The 18,634-nt window shown below is 35.8% G+C and overlaps 3 protein-coding genes and 1 long non-coding RNA gene across 4 annotated transcripts; 2 read left to right on the top strand and 2 right to left on the bottom strand.

The window, feature by feature from the left end:
- The first annotated feature begins 2,385 nt into the window (after positions 1 to 2,385).
- LOC106341158 (xyloglucan galactosyltransferase KATAMARI1 homolog) lies at positions 2,386 to 3,921 on the top strand. Its single transcript, XM_013779977.1, has one exon. The coding sequence runs from the start codon at positions 2,410 to 2,412 to the stop codon at positions 3,919 to 3,921; it is 1,512 nt and encodes a 503-aa protein (XP_013635431.1). The 5' UTR covers positions 2,386 to 2,409.
- A 1,234-nt stretch (positions 3,922 to 5,155) lies between these two features.
- On the bottom strand, positions 5,156 to 6,149 carry LOC106340419. Its single transcript, XR_001269386.1, has 2 exons — positions 5,683 to 6,149; positions 5,156 to 5,586 (listed from the first exon to the last, which is right to left on the bottom strand). It is a non-coding gene; the product is annotated as an uncharacterized LOC106340419 (long non-coding RNA).
- Positions 6,150 to 13,223: 7,074 nt separating this feature from the next.
- On the bottom strand, positions 13,224 to 15,450 carry LOC106338086. Its single transcript, XM_013777143.1, has 9 exons — positions 15,268 to 15,450; positions 14,859 to 15,126; positions 14,649 to 14,763; positions 14,451 to 14,575; positions 14,251 to 14,344; positions 14,055 to 14,166; positions 13,810 to 13,973; positions 13,625 to 13,745; positions 13,224 to 13,511 (listed from the first exon to the last, which is right to left on the bottom strand). The coding sequence occupies exons 1-9, from the start codon at positions 15,448 to 15,450 to the stop codon at positions 13,224 to 13,226; spliced, it is 1,470 nt and encodes a 489-aa protein (XP_013632597.1).
- Positions 15,451 to 16,536: 1,086 nt separating this feature from the next.
- LOC106341014 (small ubiquitin-related modifier 5-like) lies at positions 16,537 to 17,459 on the top strand. Its single transcript, XM_013779828.1, has 3 exons — positions 16,537 to 16,795; positions 17,040 to 17,189; positions 17,271 to 17,459. The coding sequence occupies exons 1-3, from the start codon at positions 16,694 to 16,696 to the stop codon at positions 17,325 to 17,327; spliced, it is 309 nt and encodes a 102-aa protein (XP_013635282.1). The 5' UTR covers positions 16,537 to 16,693; the 3' UTR covers positions 17,328 to 17,459.
- The last annotated feature ends 1,175 nt before the right edge of the window (positions 17,460 to 18,634 follow it).

Raw genomic sequence — 18,634 nt, 5'->3', positions numbered from 1 at the left:
CATTGTTTTCCTTCGTTTTTCGAACCAACTATGGAGTTTCAAGATGTTCAACTCACGTGAAAAATAGCTTTGTGAATCTTCAGTGGCGACTTTATACCTTCTCCTCTAATCAACGAAACGTTACGAGTTATTGATTCACCAGCTTCGAGCACGATCTGTCATTGAATGCAGCTTACCCTTCTGCAAGGCGGTGCCTTCTTGAACATCATCCTCTCAACTGTAGAAAACAGTAAAGAAAATTTTTCTCTCTCAAATGGCAAATTCATCAATCTTCTTTCTGATTTGAAGCCAGGCCGATGTTCTTCCATTGTGGAGGAGATGAAATTCCTCAGATTCTGAAAGCCATAAACGTGGGGAGCTGATGGGCTGGGTATGCTCTTACTGGATTCAAGGGTGATTATGTTCTTAAACTCATGTTCATGGTAAGATTATAAACTATTTCGGTGTGTAATCTCAACATTATCAAGCTTTTGAATTTTAGATCTTTATTAAGGTGATTTTGCTTTTAAAGTCATGTTCTTAAAACTAAACTCATGTTCATAGTGGTCGTTACTGATTATCTTATGAATAATAAATTTATAAGCCGTTTGTTGATTTTGCTTCCCTTCTTAATGTGTTTCACGCGACCCTTATGCCGGCCACTAAGAACTCAGTGAGTTTTTTTTCTTACTGCAAACTTATTTACTTTTCATTCACTTCATACTCATCTCTGAAAGATTCTTCCGCTTGGTTTTACAGAAATGGATTCCGACGAAGTCGATTCAATCCAACTCCAAACGCTCCATCCTTATCATCCTGGAAAGATATTGAGCATCAAAGAAGCTTTTGTAACATTAACCATTTATTTGGAACCGAAGGTTCACTATTTAACAGAGAAATCCATCGAGGTGTTGTCTATGTCTAAGCAGGATTTCGTGCCATTATGTTTCCATCTTTATTCATTCGACTGCTTTTCTTTGCCATTACATTAAAACATTACGAATGTTTATTTTTTGTAGGTACTCAGAACACATACAACCCCATACACGAGCCAAATTATGACCATAGCGAAACCACACTTGGAGAAAGTACAAGTTGTCTTAGAGCCATATACCAAAAACGTAAGGCATGGCTTTAAAAAGTTGGTTGAGTCCACCAAAGTCTACCATCGGTAGGTCCGTATAGACCATGTTTCCTGTTAGTTTTTTGAATTCAATATTAGAGTTTAGTAATTTCACTCTGTTGAAAACCAAGGCTCAAGAAATGTTGAAGAACGATGAGATTACCAAACCGGTTGCAAAATGGATTTAGCTTGGGTTGGGGTACGTCCGTACGTGTTGTCTACCATTTGCAAATGCATTACATAATCTTCTCAAACTCTTTAACTTTCTAAACAATTTTTGTACTTCCAACAGGCCACAGCTTTGATTGGTTCCCCTCTCATATTCATCATCAAATTGCTTTCTGCAGTCTCCAAGTAAGCTATGAACATCTTTCAAGAATAGTATGTTACTTTTACTTTGAAAAATTTCAATCCTTTGTATCAGAAAGTAGTTACTAATTTGCATCTTTTGTTTTCAAGTCAAATAGTCCTAAGGGGAAGAAGAGATACAGCCATAAACAAGAACCAAGCATTGGATATCGACGAGGCAAACCCGCCTCTATCACCATCAATCATCTGCCACCTCGAATCAGTTTAGGACTTTACTAGGATTCTGGAGTTAAGTTTTTGGTTAGACCATTTTTTTTTGTTTGCTTGCTATGTGATACTTGATGTAATCTTTGCTTGAGACTGCTCCTACTTACGAATTATATGATTCCAGTCACTGTGATGTGTTTGCCTGAGAGTTTAAACACGTCCTGTCTATTTTTATAGCAATGTGATACTTGAGAAGAAAGCGTTCTATGTTTTATGTTACTAAAGTGGTCTAGAAGCTTTGTGATACTTGAGAAGAAAGCGTTCTATAGTATTTATAGTATAAAATCTTCCTTTGAAGAATAGAATTTTCTCACAATCAACATGATAGAAATAAATCGTTCACAAAATGCATACTTTCTGTAATGTCTTTCTACTAGTATAAAATCTTCATTCAAATAACAAAGGATTTAATTCAATATAATTAATTACTTTCTGGTATTTTTCCAATTATTATTTTATGTACAATAAAAGTTGGAAATTAGTTTTTGACAAATGCAAATCATCTAGGCGTGTCAATGATGGAAACTTCTTAAAAAGGAGATGTATTTGAATAGAATCAATTGAATTCAATTAATTGTAAATGGTAAAGAATCTCTATTATATAATATCCATGGAAATGTAACTAAGACCATTAAAAACAAAGAAACTGTTAAATTTCTGATATCAAACACCCTTTAAGCTCTTATTTCATAAAACAATACCAACTTTTACACACGAGTAAAAGACAATAGATGATGAAACCAGTTCCAAGGCTTCGGCTGTTCATCTCAGTTACTTTTGTGTTATGTCTGTTCGTTGTGTTTCAAATCCATAAATCAGATTTGTTCGGAAAAAATCTCCAAATCACTCATCAAGTTAACAACTTCTTCATATCCATCGCTTCTTCTTCACACCATCAAACCCAAAACCTCACCAAATATTCCAACGAGAGTGATGGAAACAGAGCAAAACAGCCCGAGTCACAAGCAACAGATACTTGTGCCGGAAGGTACATATATATGCACGATCTTCCAAGCATATACAACGACGACATCATCAAAGACTGTCGACCACTCATCAAATGGTTTGATATGTGTCCCTTCATGGTCAACTCCGGTCTCGGTCCCCAGGTTTTAGAGCACGCTAACAAGACAGCTCAAGTCTTAACCACCGAAACCGGTTCTTGGTACTCAACAAACCAGTTTTTGCTATCGGTTATCTTCCGTGAGAGGATGAAACACTACGAGTGTTTGACGAACGATTCATCTCTAGCCTCAGCGATCTACATCCCATACTACCCGGGATTCGACGTGAGCCGTCACCTCTGGGGATACAATACAACAGTTAGAGACGCACTGGCGACAAAGCTGTCTCGGTGGCTTAGAGAGAGACCCGAGTGGAGGAAAATGCACGGTCGAGACCACTTTTTTGTAGCCGGACGGATCGGTTGGGACTTCAGGAGATGTCCGGAAGATTCAGAGTGGGGAAGCAACCTGATGTGCCTGCCAGAATTTTCTAACACGACGATGCTATCTATCGAAACCACTGCTTGGACCAACGAGTTTGCGGTTCCTTATCCGACTTACTTCCATCCAAAGAGCTTAACCGAGGTTCGGATGTGGCAGAAGAAAGTCAAGAGTGTGAAGAGGAGACACTTGTTTTGTTTCGTTGGAGCACCAAGGCCGACCCTAGATGGATCCATCAGGGGAGAGATTATAAACCAGTGCCTTGCATCTCACGGTAAATGCAAGTTTCTTAACTGTAATGAACCAGGTAACGATTGTGATAATCCGGTTAAGATAATGGATGTGTTTCAACGTTCGGTTTTCTGTTTACAACCTCCTGGGGATTCATATACTCGAAGATCGATATTTGATTCGATTTTGGCCGGTTGTATACCGGTTTTCTTCCATCCCGGTTCGGGTTATAAGCAGTATATGTGGTATTTTCCTAAGGATTATACCAGGTTTTCGGTTTACATACCGGAGAATGAAATGAAGAATGGAACGGTGAGTCTCAGGGATTTGTTGGGTAGGATTGATAAGGAGAGTGTTTTGAGGATGAGGAACGAGGTTGTGAAGATTATACCGAGGATAGTATACAGTAAACCGGGATTGGTTGGACCAGAGAAGATTGATGATGCCTTTGACATTGCAGTTGATAGGGTTATTGAGAGGGTAGCAATGGTTAAGAGGATGATGGGAGAAGGAAAAGATCTTCAGAGTGAGTATTCGCAAACAAGGGATTTGAAGAAACTTGAGTGATAATCACATTAAAGATTTTAAAATTATTATTATTATTTTGTGATACTTGTTTTATTATTGAGAGATTTGCATAGAAAATATACAATAATAATAAAATTTGCAAGAATGGAAAAACATGTGGAGCCCAATAACAGTAGATGCAAAAAGACACTGCTAACCCTATCACTTATATACTTTTCCCTCTCTCTTTCTTTTTTAATTGTAACAAAATTATATTAATCTTTCCCTGATAAAAGGACGTCGGAGAAAATATACGGTATCGGAAAAACGTCGGAATCCTAAACGAACGGATTCAGCAAGAACGAACAAGCATAAACACAACAAAATCTAGACCAAGATATAAAGAGAGGAGATTGTAGCGAGGGAAAGAAGACATATGAGTTGGCCCAGCCCCGACGAACACGAAGGGGTATTGGATCCGATGGCCTCGCAAATTCACGGCAGCCGGTGTGTTCAAAACCGTACATCGATCCATCCACGATTAGTCTTCACCAAAAGAGCCATCCCCGTAGTTGCTCTGCGGCCTCGACCGCTGGAATCTACAAGAGACCCGACTCTCAAACTTTTTCCACCAAGTTCAGCTGCTGCCTCGCCGTCACACGCATACTACAGCACCACACACAAACCCTAAAATATACCGGCCAATAAGAGCTTCAACATCTAAGAGGGAGATGTCCCGAAGAACCGACATCCCCAAAACAAGCTCGTCGACACCAGGATCTTCACAGCGACGGCGCAACAAAAAGACTGTAGTGCCGATAACTAACTAGCAAAACTCCGCAAAGATAATATAATAATTAGCCATCTAACATGAGTTATTAAAATTTATGTATTTGTTTGTTTAGCTGGCTAATATTCGTTAACATTAATTAGTTTTTTTAGCCGGCTAACATTCGTTAACATTAATTAGTTTAGCCGGCTAACAAATATATTTTTACGTATTTGCATCAAATCTTTACGGACAGTATATTTGTTAGTTTAGCCGGCTAACAGATATATGTTTACGTATTCATTTTCTTTGCTTTTAGTTTGGGTAGGGTTGGCGTAAGTACAAATTATATGGTTGATATATAAGTTAGCATGGTTATAATGTGACTCATTTATATTTTCCATAAATTAGCATGGATACATGGTCGGTTAAACATAAAATTAACTCTATAACCAACCACAACACATATGATAAAATTTGTGTACGGCTAAACACAAAATTAACTTTACCAAATCTCAACACATATGATTAAAAAGATTTTTAGCCGGATATAACACTGTAAGCATAGTTAATTAATTGCAAATTTATGCTTTACAACCGATAGCACCTGAGACGAATATCTTTAGATAAAAACGGCTAAACTAAAACTTGTTATTGATATAAATTTCGGCATGGTCCTCTTCGAAGTATCCGTAAGATCTTTGCTGGAAACTAAAATGCCACTAGTACAGTAATAGACATGAAAACAGAACGTACATGAGCTTATTAATATTGCTTGGCCGTATAATGTTTATCTTAACCGGTCACTATAACACGTATCCGGCCACATAGATAAGTAAATAAACACATACCTTCGCTGAAACTGGTCTGGCCCTCTCTGCAGTATTTATAGAGATCTTTGCTGGAAACTGGAACTTCGCAAGCCTTTGGACCCTCCCATTATAGACCCTTTCGACCTAAAGCAACAAAAAACATAAACTTTAAGCAGACCATATACACACATGCAATAAAGCTTTGAGTTGAAACTAAAAGCAATCAATTTTGAAGCCAACCTTGATGTAGGCGAGATTATTACGGATCTGGGATACGGAGTTGGTGAGAGAGAGTCATGTCTAGCGAATGAGAATCCTCATGCAACCTTTACCATCAGACTTAGAATCCGACGGTCCACCTATGATTTCGATGCGAAGCAAATGGTCGGAGAAGTTCCTGATGTAGAATTCAGAACCGAAATCACCATTTGGAGATGAACCATGGCGAGAAAAAATTGAATCCTCTGTGTGTTGGGGTCAAATATATATGAAACTATCATCTTCCTTTTCCGACCGATTAGAGGACCCGTCAGAACGTCGGTTGCAGAAATATCAAGGAGGTGAGAACTCAAAGAGATTGTAAGAAAATGGAAACGTGCTACGGAAAAACCAAAGGGATTGATAGAGATGAGATAGATATTTCTGCCATTAGAGTTTATCGATTGTAGTGATAAAGCATCGTCTCTCTCATCACGCGTAATCATAAAAGAGAATATAAGGTTTTGGCAAATATTACATATTAGGCTTCGATATAGTATGATAGGGATAGTAACGCCATTAAAAAAAACACGTCACTCCAAAAGCCAAAAATCCATCCTTGCAAATATGCAGGTTATGTTTGGATACACATGCTAATTCTCTTTATTATTTGTAAGAAACGTTAGTGAAAAATCATATGTGACATGTTGGAAGAAGATAACAAGTTTGCTTACTACTTTGTTGTGAATTTGTTTTAGTACTCATTAATTATTTTACTACAAACTTTAACTACGCAAATTTATTTTAACAATAGCTCTACCATTTTACATGGATTTACGTAGTTCTGGGCATTCGGGTTCGGTTTGAGTGCTTCGGGTTTTCGGGTTTTCGGATGGAGAGGTACATAACACGTTCAGGTTATTTTATCGTTTGGGTTATTTTATACTTCGGATCGGATTCGGGTTTTTAAAGTTCGGATTCGGGTTATTTCGGGTATAACCAAACTGTGTAACAAATTAAAAAAAATTCTATGTATCCTTGATTTGACTTTGTGAGACCAGAAACAATATTGTTGAAGTTAGAAGATTGAACAACTTAATATAAAATTTATGATCTTTCTGATTTATTATTACGTTGAGGAACACGAGTCTGTATTCTTTTTCTTTGTGTAATTTCTATTTGTATTATCTTGAATAGAAAATGGTAAAGAATCCATCTACTCATAAATCAAAATCAAAGAGACATCAAAATCAAACAGAAATCAAACCTGAATAATCATGAATGTTTGAGCTCATGCATGTGTAAAGAGCAAAGAGAAAACAAACCGCAAATCCTACTTGTAATCAAACATAAGTCAAAATCGCAAAGTATAGTGATTCATACATGTAATCGGTCATAAAATGAATTTAAGTATGTACTGAACATATACGTTGAAGAAGGAGAAGACGGAAAGATGAATGAGAATATAAGATGTAAGCTTCGGGATATATATATATATTCGGGTACTTCGGATAATTGGTTTGGGTATCGGATATAATCAATCGGGTACGAATATCCGGACTGGTTGAATCCTAAACCCGTTCGGATTTCTTTTAACTTCGGTTCGGTTTTCGATTCGGGTTTCGGTTAATATGCCCACGCCTAGATTTACGTATTTCCATTTTTATTGAAATATTTTATAAAGATTTATGTTTAAGAGTTTTACTTTCAAGGACAGCGTCAGGTTCTAGCTAACCACAAGGACCTAATCCGAATAATCCAGTATCCAGACTATATAGATTCTTGATGATGGTGATGATGATGATGACTAAGACAAATTATAAATGATGATCCAGTATCCAATACTGTTTTCTCTTCTTGTATATCAGTAGATGGATACATTATGCTTCTCACATAGCCTCAGTGTCTCCTGTTCTTTTGCATCTTCTCAGGTCGACACGTTGTGGAGGTCAAAAGTCAGATTTTTTTTTTTTTTGAACAAAAAAAAAGTCAGATTATTTATTTCGTTAGAGGGACTACATATTAGACGTGTACATAGGATGACTAGAGGCTTACGATAGATATAAATCATGTCTTTTAGCATAAGTATGCGAATAATCTCATGTAAACTCTTATTCAGCAGAAAAAAAAGAAAACATGGAATGTGGAAATCATAGATAAGATGGTGAAAAACCGAAGAAGAAGTCGTGTGGATGTGATGGGATCTTTTTGAGTGAGAGCCTGAAATCATGTAAAAGTAAATCAGTGAACATATATTAATAATAGAAATCCGCTTATATATTTCATAGTATAAGTTGACATACCTTGAAGTAGTGAGATAACAATCATCAAGATGATATCTAGCTTTCATCTGTTTATGTTGATCGCTACAACATTGAGTACCATATAAATGTGAATAATTAGATAAGTAATCACTGAAAATGTATGGTATTAGGTTTTAGATTTGGAATTTTACTTACTTTCATGGGAACGGAGATAGTTGAAGATCTCCTTGTAGACTATGTTCTTCATTTTTTGTGGATGCTGATCTTTGGCTTTAATGAATTTTAGTCCTGATTTGCTTGTTACACGTGAGAGGGCCACATAGAGTTGCTCATGTGCGAAGACTGGTTTAGGCAGATATAAGAGAACCTCCTTTAAACTTTGTCTTTGACTTTTGTTGATTGTCATTGCGTAACACAATCTGATAGGGAATTGCCTACGACGTAAAGTGAACGGTAACTTTGTTCCATCATGCAGGAGAACAATCCTTGGGATCAAGACTTCGTGTCCAACGTGTGAGCCAGTGATTATATCTGCCTTAAGCACTCGCTCGCCTACGTAGGTTAGAATCATACGGGTACCATTGCATAATCCTTTTTTTATTTATGTTTTGCAGAAGCATAACTGGGGCCCCAACTTTGAGAGTGAGTTTATGAGAAGGCAATCCTGAGAATTCCAAAGAGTTGAGATACTCAGTCGCGTATAATGTATCATTTTGATCAGATTGAGTATCCAAAATCTCAAAGCTATCGCAGCTGAAGTAATCTCTTGACTCTCCGTCAGTGTTGGAGATTGTGTATGCATTGATTTCATCAACTGTTTCATTCCGGGGAGTGAGAATACCTCTATCGGTGTAGGAGTTTTGAGAGACCTTTATGTTGCTTTATGTTTCAAATAAATATGTTAAATTGATCAGGTTTCCACCATGCTATGTATGTCTAAATAGTACAGATCTAAAATGCAGATTGTGATAATATAATTTTTTCAGCACAAATCTATTGATTTTTTTAAAAAAAAAAAAAATAGAGAATGCAAATTATATTTTTTCAATAATTAATATATAAAGAAAGTGCATAAATCTTAAATCTTAAAGACACGATTATCTCTTTTTAATTTATTCTATATATATTTAAATTGCTTAAGAAAGTTCGAAAGACAGAAGTTGAGTTTTAGATTTTATAGAGAAGTAGAGACTTAAAAAAAAACAATGATAAAATTGTTTAAAATGCAAATAAATCTAGGTATCAAGCTGTATGGGAAAGAAAATAATAATCCGAATGATGCATGAATTAAAGTCACTCTTTGCTGCATGCTTATGCATGATCTCTTATTCGCCCTTTGAAATGCTTTATGTAATCAATTGATTTGTTGAAGTAGAAATTTGTTGATGGTGATGAACTGGGTAGTAGTTTGCCTGGAAAATATTGGATATTATTGTTCCATTGATAAAAAAACATAATTAGATCTGTATTATGTTTTGATGTGTTTAAAAAAATTATTTACCTTGGAAAAGTTTAGGAATTATGCTTGTGATGATGACAACTTTAAATTTCCTATTCTTCTTGCTTTTTATGATGCTAAAATCTGCCGCTTCCTTGTCGCACAGTATGAGTTTACAATTGTCGATCTGAGATAGAGGTGTATGTATGAAGAGAATTATGATTTCGTTGTACCTATTGTGTTAGACTTACATGTTCAGCCGTAGACCAATCGTGGTATCAGTATTGAATTCTGGGTGGTACAGATTTATTTTTTGTATTATGAGTATCTGCCCGACGACATCTGCACATTGATTCTGAGTTAGAATAAACATCCATGTTTGTTTAACTGATATTGGACTGACTTACTTACCTGGTAAGTTGGTGGGTGTAGTGGCTAAGCGCAATAGATTTTTGTAATTCTGAGGAGAGAAATTGTGAACTGGAAATATTGGACCGATGTCTGTAACTTTCGATGTTATTGTCTTTTGATCGATCTGAATGTAATACGACAGTTGGGTGAGTTTTCGATGCCGTGAATTATGTTTGACAGAAAATCCTGAAAATTCATATATATCTCCCCCGGTTAAATTTTTTGGGTCATTTGGCTGAATGTTTCCAGTGAGCTGAACTTCTAATAGTTATCCCTGAATGTGAACAATTTTGTTGTGCCGAACCAATTAAGTAAATAGTGAGTATTTTAAACCAAATATGTTGGATTGGAAAATACATATATATGTATGTATATGTTAAAGTTTTAATAAAAGGCTTATGTGGTGGTCGTAGCACATGAAGCCGATGTAAATTTGAGTATTATATGTTTGGTATTTTCTGATGTCCCAAACACTTCTTATACAAACCGTGATAGGGCGCACCGAAATCTCTTCCTGAAGTTGGTGGATTCTTTGAGGAATGTGTTGCATGTGAGATATCACTGTAAAACATGCGATTTTAAGCAAGGGCATACATTTACCAGTATTACAAAGTTATAATATATTTAAATTAATATTCCGTTAATTATTAAATATTTCATAAAAATAAAAATAATTTATTCTAATGTTGTTTGAATTGATAATATATGTACATACTTTTTTTGTAAAATTATTAGGTTCGCGAGTGCAACCAAAACAATATCATTCATACAAAGAAGAATAAATTCATACGAAATTACAGTTGTCTTACCTACAAAACTTCTAATAGTATAGTTAGCTAACTTCTTAATACAAATTTTATATCATTGACTATATAGATAGATATTCTTACATTGCTTACCACGTTCTTATCTGAAATACATAACTTCCTGCAAAATTGTAATTGCTATTGGAATTACACAGGAATGTCCAATACGATATAATTGAGTTGTATTTTGTAATATGAATATTATAATTAATATATTTTTGGCGTCTTCTAATATGTAATTAAAATTGTATTACTTTTTGGTCTACAAATTGTATTAAATAAGTAAAATATTTTTTTATTTTTTTGAAAATGTTTAATTTAAATAAATTAGCACTCATCATTAAAATTGGTTATAATTTGTAAACTATATAATATTATATACAAAAATAAATTTATTAACATAGGCTAAACTCTTATATCTATAACTATATATTATCTAAAAGTAAATTTATTCGTAAACTATATAATATCTTTTTTAATCACCAGATCGAATGGATTGACGTAAAATTGTCTTAAAACTATCAACAATATATTGTTTAAAAATGTTTATATACAAAATATAATAGTATATAATAAACTTTAGTTCATATACTATTTAAAAACATGTTATTAGAAAACTTTGAAATTTTGGTAATTCATTTAGAATATTAAAGAAAAATCAAATTTAAATTATAAAATATAATTTTCTTAAATATTATGATATATGCTACTATGCATAAAAATTTACTAAAATAATAGAGCTACATTATTTAAACAGAACAGAGTTTTACTTATAAATTCTGTAAAATACTAAAAGGATAGATGTCAAAAGTATAATATAAATAAATTTAAAATGTGTTATATGCAAAATATGTAAACCAAATAATAATATATTTTAAGGATGTTTTCTACCTAATTATTTCAGATAGTTATTTTATTGTACCTAACTTGAAATATATCAGTAAGTAAAAAACTAATAAAAAGTTAAATGTATTAAAAATCACTATCTAGTAACAAAATAAAAATAAAAATCACTATATATTAATAATACCGAATAAAAAATATAAACAATAATATCATAGAGTTACATAATATATAACACTAAAATATAAATTATACATTTAGAACATTGGTTTGGAGTCTGTTTTTGCATGTCTTTCTCAGAATTTTTTTTTATATTTAGTCTATAATTTTTCTTTATGTAATTGTCAATCCAATCTTTGATAAATAAAAGGGTTGAATAACGTTTTGGAGCAAAGATAATAAACGCAACAAATGGCCTCGAACAATTATAAACCTTAAGGGTAGAGCCTAGCTTAAAAGCAAGGAAAAGTATAAAAGCTTCTACGCTGAACAATTCGAATCAGTTCTTAGATTTAGCCATTGCTTATTTCCGATTAAACACTGCAGAGAAAGAAACAGGAGATGACTTGTTTACCTGCAAGCGATGAGGCTTGGTCGGAGGGTGTGCTATCCATTCTAGTCTTGGACAGCGACTGTTGCTACCAACTCGCTGCAGATCAGATATGTCAATACAGATACCTGCTTACTAATATGTTGAGTTAATATTGATTCTATTTAGCTTACAGAGCTTCTAGAGAATAGTCGTGAGAAGGTGGGAGAGAGCGGCTGTTGGTTTAGGCAAGAAAGAGGTAGGTTTATGAGAGAATCGTTTCCAACAGGGTATTAGGCAAGAGTTCCACTATTTATTTCAAAGAAGCATTGTTAAGAATATTAACTTTCCTTTGATATAAATATTCATACGCAGATTGATATAAATATGGTATTCTGTAATAATTTCGGAAAAATACGTTTGTAGAGTAGACATCGAGAGGTATTAATATGTTTGCTTTGATTGACGTATGCAATTCAAATCACAGTTTCAAATCATTAAAGTATGCAATTCAAGCAAAAAAATGAATGATTAAAATCATTTCTTCTTCCACTTTGTTTCAAAACAGGGAGTCATTCTATATGACTAAAAGAAACTTCAATCCAAAAACATCAACAACAAAGAAAAAAAAAACAATGCAAAGAGAGTGGTGCATATAGATGGAGCGCAAAGTCAATCCTGTCTTTTTGGATCACTGCTCGTGTGATGATGCTCCATGGCGATGATTAATGGTGGGTGTTAGTTATGGCTAAACGTGTCTGCGTATTCACAATACGTGAGCGTTTAGTTTCTTCTAATTCTCACCTCCTCTTCAAGCATCTGCACACTACATCATTTGAGACAATTGGAACAATCAAATCAAATTTTTCCTAAAGTTTGGAAGTATCAAAACAAAAAATATCACAAGTGGAGTTTTAGCTTTCCTACTACTACCTCCTGCTCCAAGAAACAAACCTGAGAAGATAGAGCTGTCCCCCTTTATGTCTGTGAATATTCACAAACTTAAAAGACTCATAGCACTCTGTCCTCATCACACCAAATTGCAGCATAGGAAAATACAATACATAAAAGATCATGATACAATATGTAAAGATCATAATACAATATGTAAATTGCTCAGAAGGATAAGAAGAAACCATATAACGAAATTTTATTAAAAAAACTTAAACATTAAAGTCAAAAGCCAGAAGTCTGAAAGGAAAAGAACACAAAGCCAAAAGAGAAACATAAAAAAACGACTTGGAATGCAGCAAGAAAACAATCACTGCATAAGAAGATAAGTAGAAAACCCCTTAGCCACTCTTGGGACGTTTTGCTTCATCTGCCTCAAGGATCTCAGCGGCTTTTCTAGCCTTATCACCTGCAGTATCTCCAGAGCTTCCTGAAGAACCAGACCCAACACCTACAGTCGACCGCAGTGGGGCTTCTGGTGGGAGTATCTTGGTGACGGTTATGGTCTGAGTCTTGCCAGTCAGATTATGATCCGAGACCTTCACAATAAACTTGCGTGTCTGCCCTATTGTATCAAGTAAAGCTTGCGGAACAGGCACGCAGTGATCAGCTCCTACTCCATCATTAGCCTAACATCCAAGCAAAATGCACATGAGTTGAGATAATATATGAATCAGTGATGTCATAACTACTTTCCCGTAACCCAAACATATCTGCTATATATAGACAGATCTGAAAATACCTCAAAGTAATTAGCAACCAACTCTGACGCATGTTTACCAGTCAGCTCCTTGCCAGCATCACCAAGAATGACAAAAACTGCTTGCTCAGTCTTATCATACACAGATATCCTCGTGAGGTACCTACAACAAAAGAAGATTAGATACTAACGCTGCCAAAACATAGATGAAAAGACTCCGCACTTACTGAGGTACGCCTGTGACTTCAGTCTTCACGCACTTCTTGTTGTTGCAAATCAAAGAAGTAGGCCCTTTGACCGCCTTGCTATTACATCCACCGCAGGAGATGAAATACCATGCAGAACCCTGGACAACATCATCTATAGTCTCCATGCACTCAAACCAAGCAACCTTCATTGTGGAAAAATAAAATAAGCCTAGTAAGTACTCAAACGCATGGAAACGAACGCAAAAACAGAACAATGCTTATACCTTAGAAGAGTCTTGCTTGATGTAAGAGAATAGCTCTTCAAGAGTCACTAACTCAGGCTTAGTAACTACTTCATCTGCAATCCTATTAGCAATATCAGAGTTGGAATTCAACCTGAGAAAAAGACAGGAGCTCAAATACGTTAGAAAAGCCACATGAAATGTTTAAAAAAAATCGAACGAACAAAGAACTGAATACATATCTGTCTGCCATTCAAGATAATCTCTAGTAGGCTGAACATCAGCATCCATAAACACCCGAGACGATGACAAAGAAGTGAGATCAAGGGTGCCTGTTAATACCAAATGAACCAATGTGATTATTAAAACATGCATTACTACCGCCTAATCTAACAACAAAAGAATGACTAATATAGTTCCAACTGAAAGACTACTAACCTCCAAGGTGTTTAGGGTTCACAATGGTGACCAAAAGAACGCTTGGGGTGTTTCCATACGACTTGAATTTCTGGCATAAATCGGCTGCAGCCTTGTCCCACAGATAAAGCTTCATCACCGGTCCGCTACATAACATAAAAACATGTGTTAAAAATAGCATACAAAACAATGAAAACAATAACAGTAGAACAAACTTACTCATGTGTCTGAACATGAACACATAAATGCCGCTTCTCTGCTATATCAACTTCGTCAAGAATCATATGGTCCGTGATAGTCTGCCCATTCACCAGATTCATGTGGCCAACGTAATCTGAGATAGAACAATTTAAATACGCAGACATCAAACATCAACTCTAATCATATACCAAACGTGTCATCAAAACTAAATATTCAAACATGTCTTACCATAAAGATCACCCCTCGAGTTGCAATTGGCCTTAAACTCCTCATAGTTGTGGAACCTGAACCTATCGTCGGGAATCAAAACCGGAGGGTTCTCAACCACAGCCAAAGAAGTATTCCAAGAAAATGATACGGTGGCGACATGATCAGCAACCCGATACTGATCTTTGCTTCTGGATCCGAAAAAATTGCTCAGGTTATACACAGAACCAGCTACCAGATCAAATGTCCCAACACGTCCGGCTGGGACAAAACCCTGAATAACGGTACCCTGTGAACAATCCAAATCATCGATTAATATAATATATCCCAATCAAAACGATACTAAAGCAAGAGGAAGTGTAAAAAAATCCAAACTCTCTCGACCGATCAATATTAAAGCAAGAGGAGGAAGCTAAAAAGTCAGACAAACCTCTTGGTCGATAAGGAGCATCTCTTGTCCAATCAAGGTTTTCGTGTTTAGATTGCGAGCTTCCCAGAAGTGAATCAAACGAAACATCAAGTCAGCTTCGCGTGGGCCGTGTGAAACATCTCTGAACAACATCGCTTGGTCGCCACGCGCGGAGGAGAGAGCGGTAGCAGCGTCTGGGTTCATCGGATTGGCAGATGAGACAGCAGTCCTCTCGTTAGGTTACATCACAGTCGCGGAGGCAGCAATGGACTTCCCGTTTGGTTTCACAGACGCGGAGGAGACGACGGTCTTCTCGCTGATCTTGCGGTCGGTGGAGATCGAAGATCCATTTGGTTTCACAGACACGGAGGAGACGACGGTCTTCTCGCTGATCTTGCGGTCAGTGGAGATCGAAGATCTGTTTGGTTTCACAGACGCGGAGGAGACGACGGTCTTCTCGCTGTTCTTGCGGTCAGTGGAGATCGAAGATTTGCCGGTGGGTTCCATCGCAATGAATTTTAGAGAGAAAATTATCAACTTTGAAGGAAGCATAAGATAGGAAAACAGATTTATAAACAGAAAAATGGTGAGGAAGGCGGAAAGGATCCATTGAATGATTTTAGTATAGTTTTGATTACAGGAGTTAATGGCGATATTACTCGGCAAAACGGTTTTGGAGAAAAGTGAGATGGAAGAGATGGATGTCGAAAGGCGAGAGAAGATCGAAGAAAGAGATGGAAGTCGAAAGGTGATTGAAGATCGAATTAGGGTTACGACGACGAACGCGTAACACATCGGGTCGTGTCAGCATCTGCAGACTGTGGGCCGAAAAATCAAAATAAAAACAGGCCGAAAACATCAGAAGCCCAAGCCAACTTAACTCGCCGATGACGTGGTCATTTGCTGCATTATTACTGGACAAATTTACATGCCGACGTGGACCCCCTCAGAAGGCTTTATATCTGGCTTTTAGTATAGTTTCGATGAGACGCATCTTTCTAGGTGTGGTGTTTTTGGTTTCGAATTGGAGAGAATAAACTAAAGCTTAGTCTTAGTTCTTATAAGTTCTATTAGATTTATCTTTTTTTTTTTCCCCTTTTTTGATTGTATCATTTGAAATATGTTTGAATTTGCAAGTTAATAAGCATTTTCTTCTAGGTCGTACAAGTTTCAACGTTTTGAACTTTTGATATGTCATCCAAGATGTGATGATTCAAAGGCAACGAAACAAAAAGGCCAAGGGTTAAAGTGGAAAGTAAAAAGTAGACCAATAGTAGTCTTTGGCGAGGACTGTTCAAAGCTCTTAGCTTTCATCAGTTTCTTTTACCTTTTTTCTCTCTCTCTCTCCATAAACTCAAAACTCAAATTTTCTTCAGAGGAGTTGCAAAAGTCTTGACCTTTTGTCTACTTTTTTCTTTTCTTGTTGTACTTTGCGTTTGTCTGAACAATGGTGAGTTCCTCAACCACGATCTCTGCTTCTTGTGCATCAAAAGGGTCTCCATCTCTTTCACCCCAAAAGAAGATTACGCTTAAGGTCAAGGCCCAACAGGTGTCATCTCTCTCTTTCTCTGCATCTTCAAGCTTTTTCCATGGCTGCTTTGATCATATAGTGTTTATTCCTTATATTTCCCGAAATAGTATTTTGCATTTACTCCTCTTCTTTTTATCCATCGATCTGACCAAATTTCATTGGACTGAAAAATATCTCATCTTTGCTTTTATTCTATGCATTTGTAATTAAAAAAAAAAAAATTGAAGAAAAGGGTTACAACATCTTCTTTATATATGAACAGGATGGGGGAGAGGATGTATACAAGATTGGTTATGGTGCACATTTGAAAAAACTAATGGATGCATACTGCACCAAGAGAAACTTAGAGAGAACCACTGTCAGATTCATCTTTCGCTATAAAGAGCTCAAACCGCGTCAGACTCCTGCTCAGGTTTTTTTTAACCTTCTAATTTTTTTTACTTTTTACTAAGTACAAACTGTTAATTAATATTTTGCCGATTTTTTCACACAGTTGATGATGGAAGAAGGCGACATCATTGATATTGTGACCGATCAAGGCGGTGGTTAATCTCGCCGGAATTTCTTTATAATGAAGTATTTTTTAGGCGTTTATAAAAAGGAAGAGTTTAACTTTTAGATCTTCATTATCAAACTCTTGAGTTTCTGGTTTGTAGTTTTGTTGGTACATCTTAAAGTTTGAACGTTGGTTGACCAATGGACTTTAGTTCTAAAGATTTTTTTTTTTTTTAGCAACTTTTTAGTTCTAAAGATTAATTAATGTTTTTTCCTCTCTCGGTAAGTATGGTTGATTAGCTTAAAATCTGAGAACCAGAATATCAAGTAAGCTTTTTTCACCGGTTTACAATCTAAACCAAAAAAATAATTGAAAAAGAGCAAAAATGAAATGCACCAGCCGGGATCGAACCCGGGTCTGTACCGTGGCAGGGTACTATTCTACTAGACCACTGGTGCTTATTGACATATATTTATCTGGTTTCTTAAAGTTCCAAAATGGAGTTAGACCATAATTAAACCGGGGTTTTTATAGTGGGGTTCTTAGCGAAAGTTAAGAAATTGTTTCTTAACTTTTAACTAATAAATTTAAGAACTGGTTCTTAAAGTCATTATTTAAGAACCGTTTTTTAGTTTTTTTAGTTAAAAGTTAAGAAACAATTTCTTAATTTCCGCTAAGAACTCCATCCTAATAACCCCGGGTTAATCATGCTCTTAGGAACTATACTTCAGGACAATGCCTAAGAGCATGATTATTGGGGGGCTCTTAGAGTGGAGTTCTTAGCGGAATATAAGAACCCGTCTCTTAACTTTTAACTAAAAAAGTTAAGAAGCTGATGTTAGGAGTTTTCAAGGCTCCTAAGACAAATGTTGTAGTATAGTGATTGTCGAACCAGTTCTGAGGGATATCAAAACACTGAGAATGCAAGTACTCACTTAATCTAAGTGCAACCAATGATTTAGATGAGTTTTAAGCTATGACTAAAACTAGAAAGCAATAACAGAATGATACTTTCTTGACTAAGGGAAAAGAGAACTCATGGGTATAGGGATTAGACCTTGGGTGATCAAGTATCGAACTAAGGATGGCAAATGATCAATCAAACTATCAACCTTAAGCCTAGACACAATTCTAAGCAAGCTCTATGTCTAGATGAATGCTCATTTGCTAACATATCTCAAACATCAAATGTCTTTGGTTGAATAATATGAAAGCAATCATTACTAACAAGTCTATTAGCTATCTTAGCATCTTTAACAACAAATGTCTTTGGCAAAGTATGCTAAAAGCTAAGAAGAGTTGTCTCGGGCATTTCCTCGAACACCTTTCGGGGGGGAAATGCCTAAGGTTCAACTACTCAG

This window comes from Brassica oleracea, chromosome C4 (genome assembly GCF_000695525.1).
Source record: "Brassica oleracea var. oleracea cultivar TO1000 chromosome C4, BOL, whole genome shotgun sequence".
Taxonomy (NCBI): domain Eukaryota; kingdom Viridiplantae; phylum Streptophyta; class Magnoliopsida; order Brassicales; family Brassicaceae; genus Brassica; species Brassica oleracea.
This window is presented reverse-complemented; position numbering and strand designations above follow the sequence as displayed.

Bases quoted from the DNA above. Each gene is read 5' to 3' on its own strand.
- LOC106341158 (XM_013779977.1), top strand. From the start codon at position 2,410: ATGATGAAACCAGTTCCAAGGCTTCGGCTGTTCATCTCAGTTACTTTT.
- LOC106338086 (XM_013777143.1), bottom strand. From the start codon at position 15,450: ATGAACCCAGACGCTGCTACCGCTCTCTCCTCCGCGCGTGGCGACCAA. The intron at 14,764-14,858 runs GTAAGACATGTT...GTTCTATCTCAG, and splicing joins CTCGAGGGGTGATCTTTATG to ATTACGTTGGCCACATGAAT. The intron at 13,746-13,809 runs GTAAGTGCGGAG...CTTTTGTTGTAG, and splicing joins GAAGTCACAGGCGTACCTCA to GTACCTCACGAGGATATCTG.
- LOC106341014 (XM_013779828.1), top strand. From the start codon at position 16,694: ATGGTGAGTTCCTCAACCACGATCTCTGCTTCTTGTGCATCAAAAGGG. The intron at 16,796-17,039 runs GTGTCATCTCTC...ATATATGAACAG, and splicing joins TTAAGGTCAAGGCCCAACAG to GATGGGGGAGAGGATGTATA. The intron at 17,190-17,270 runs GTTTTTTTTAAC...TTTTTCACACAG, and splicing joins CGCGTCAGACTCCTGCTCAG to TTGATGATGGAAGAAGGCGA.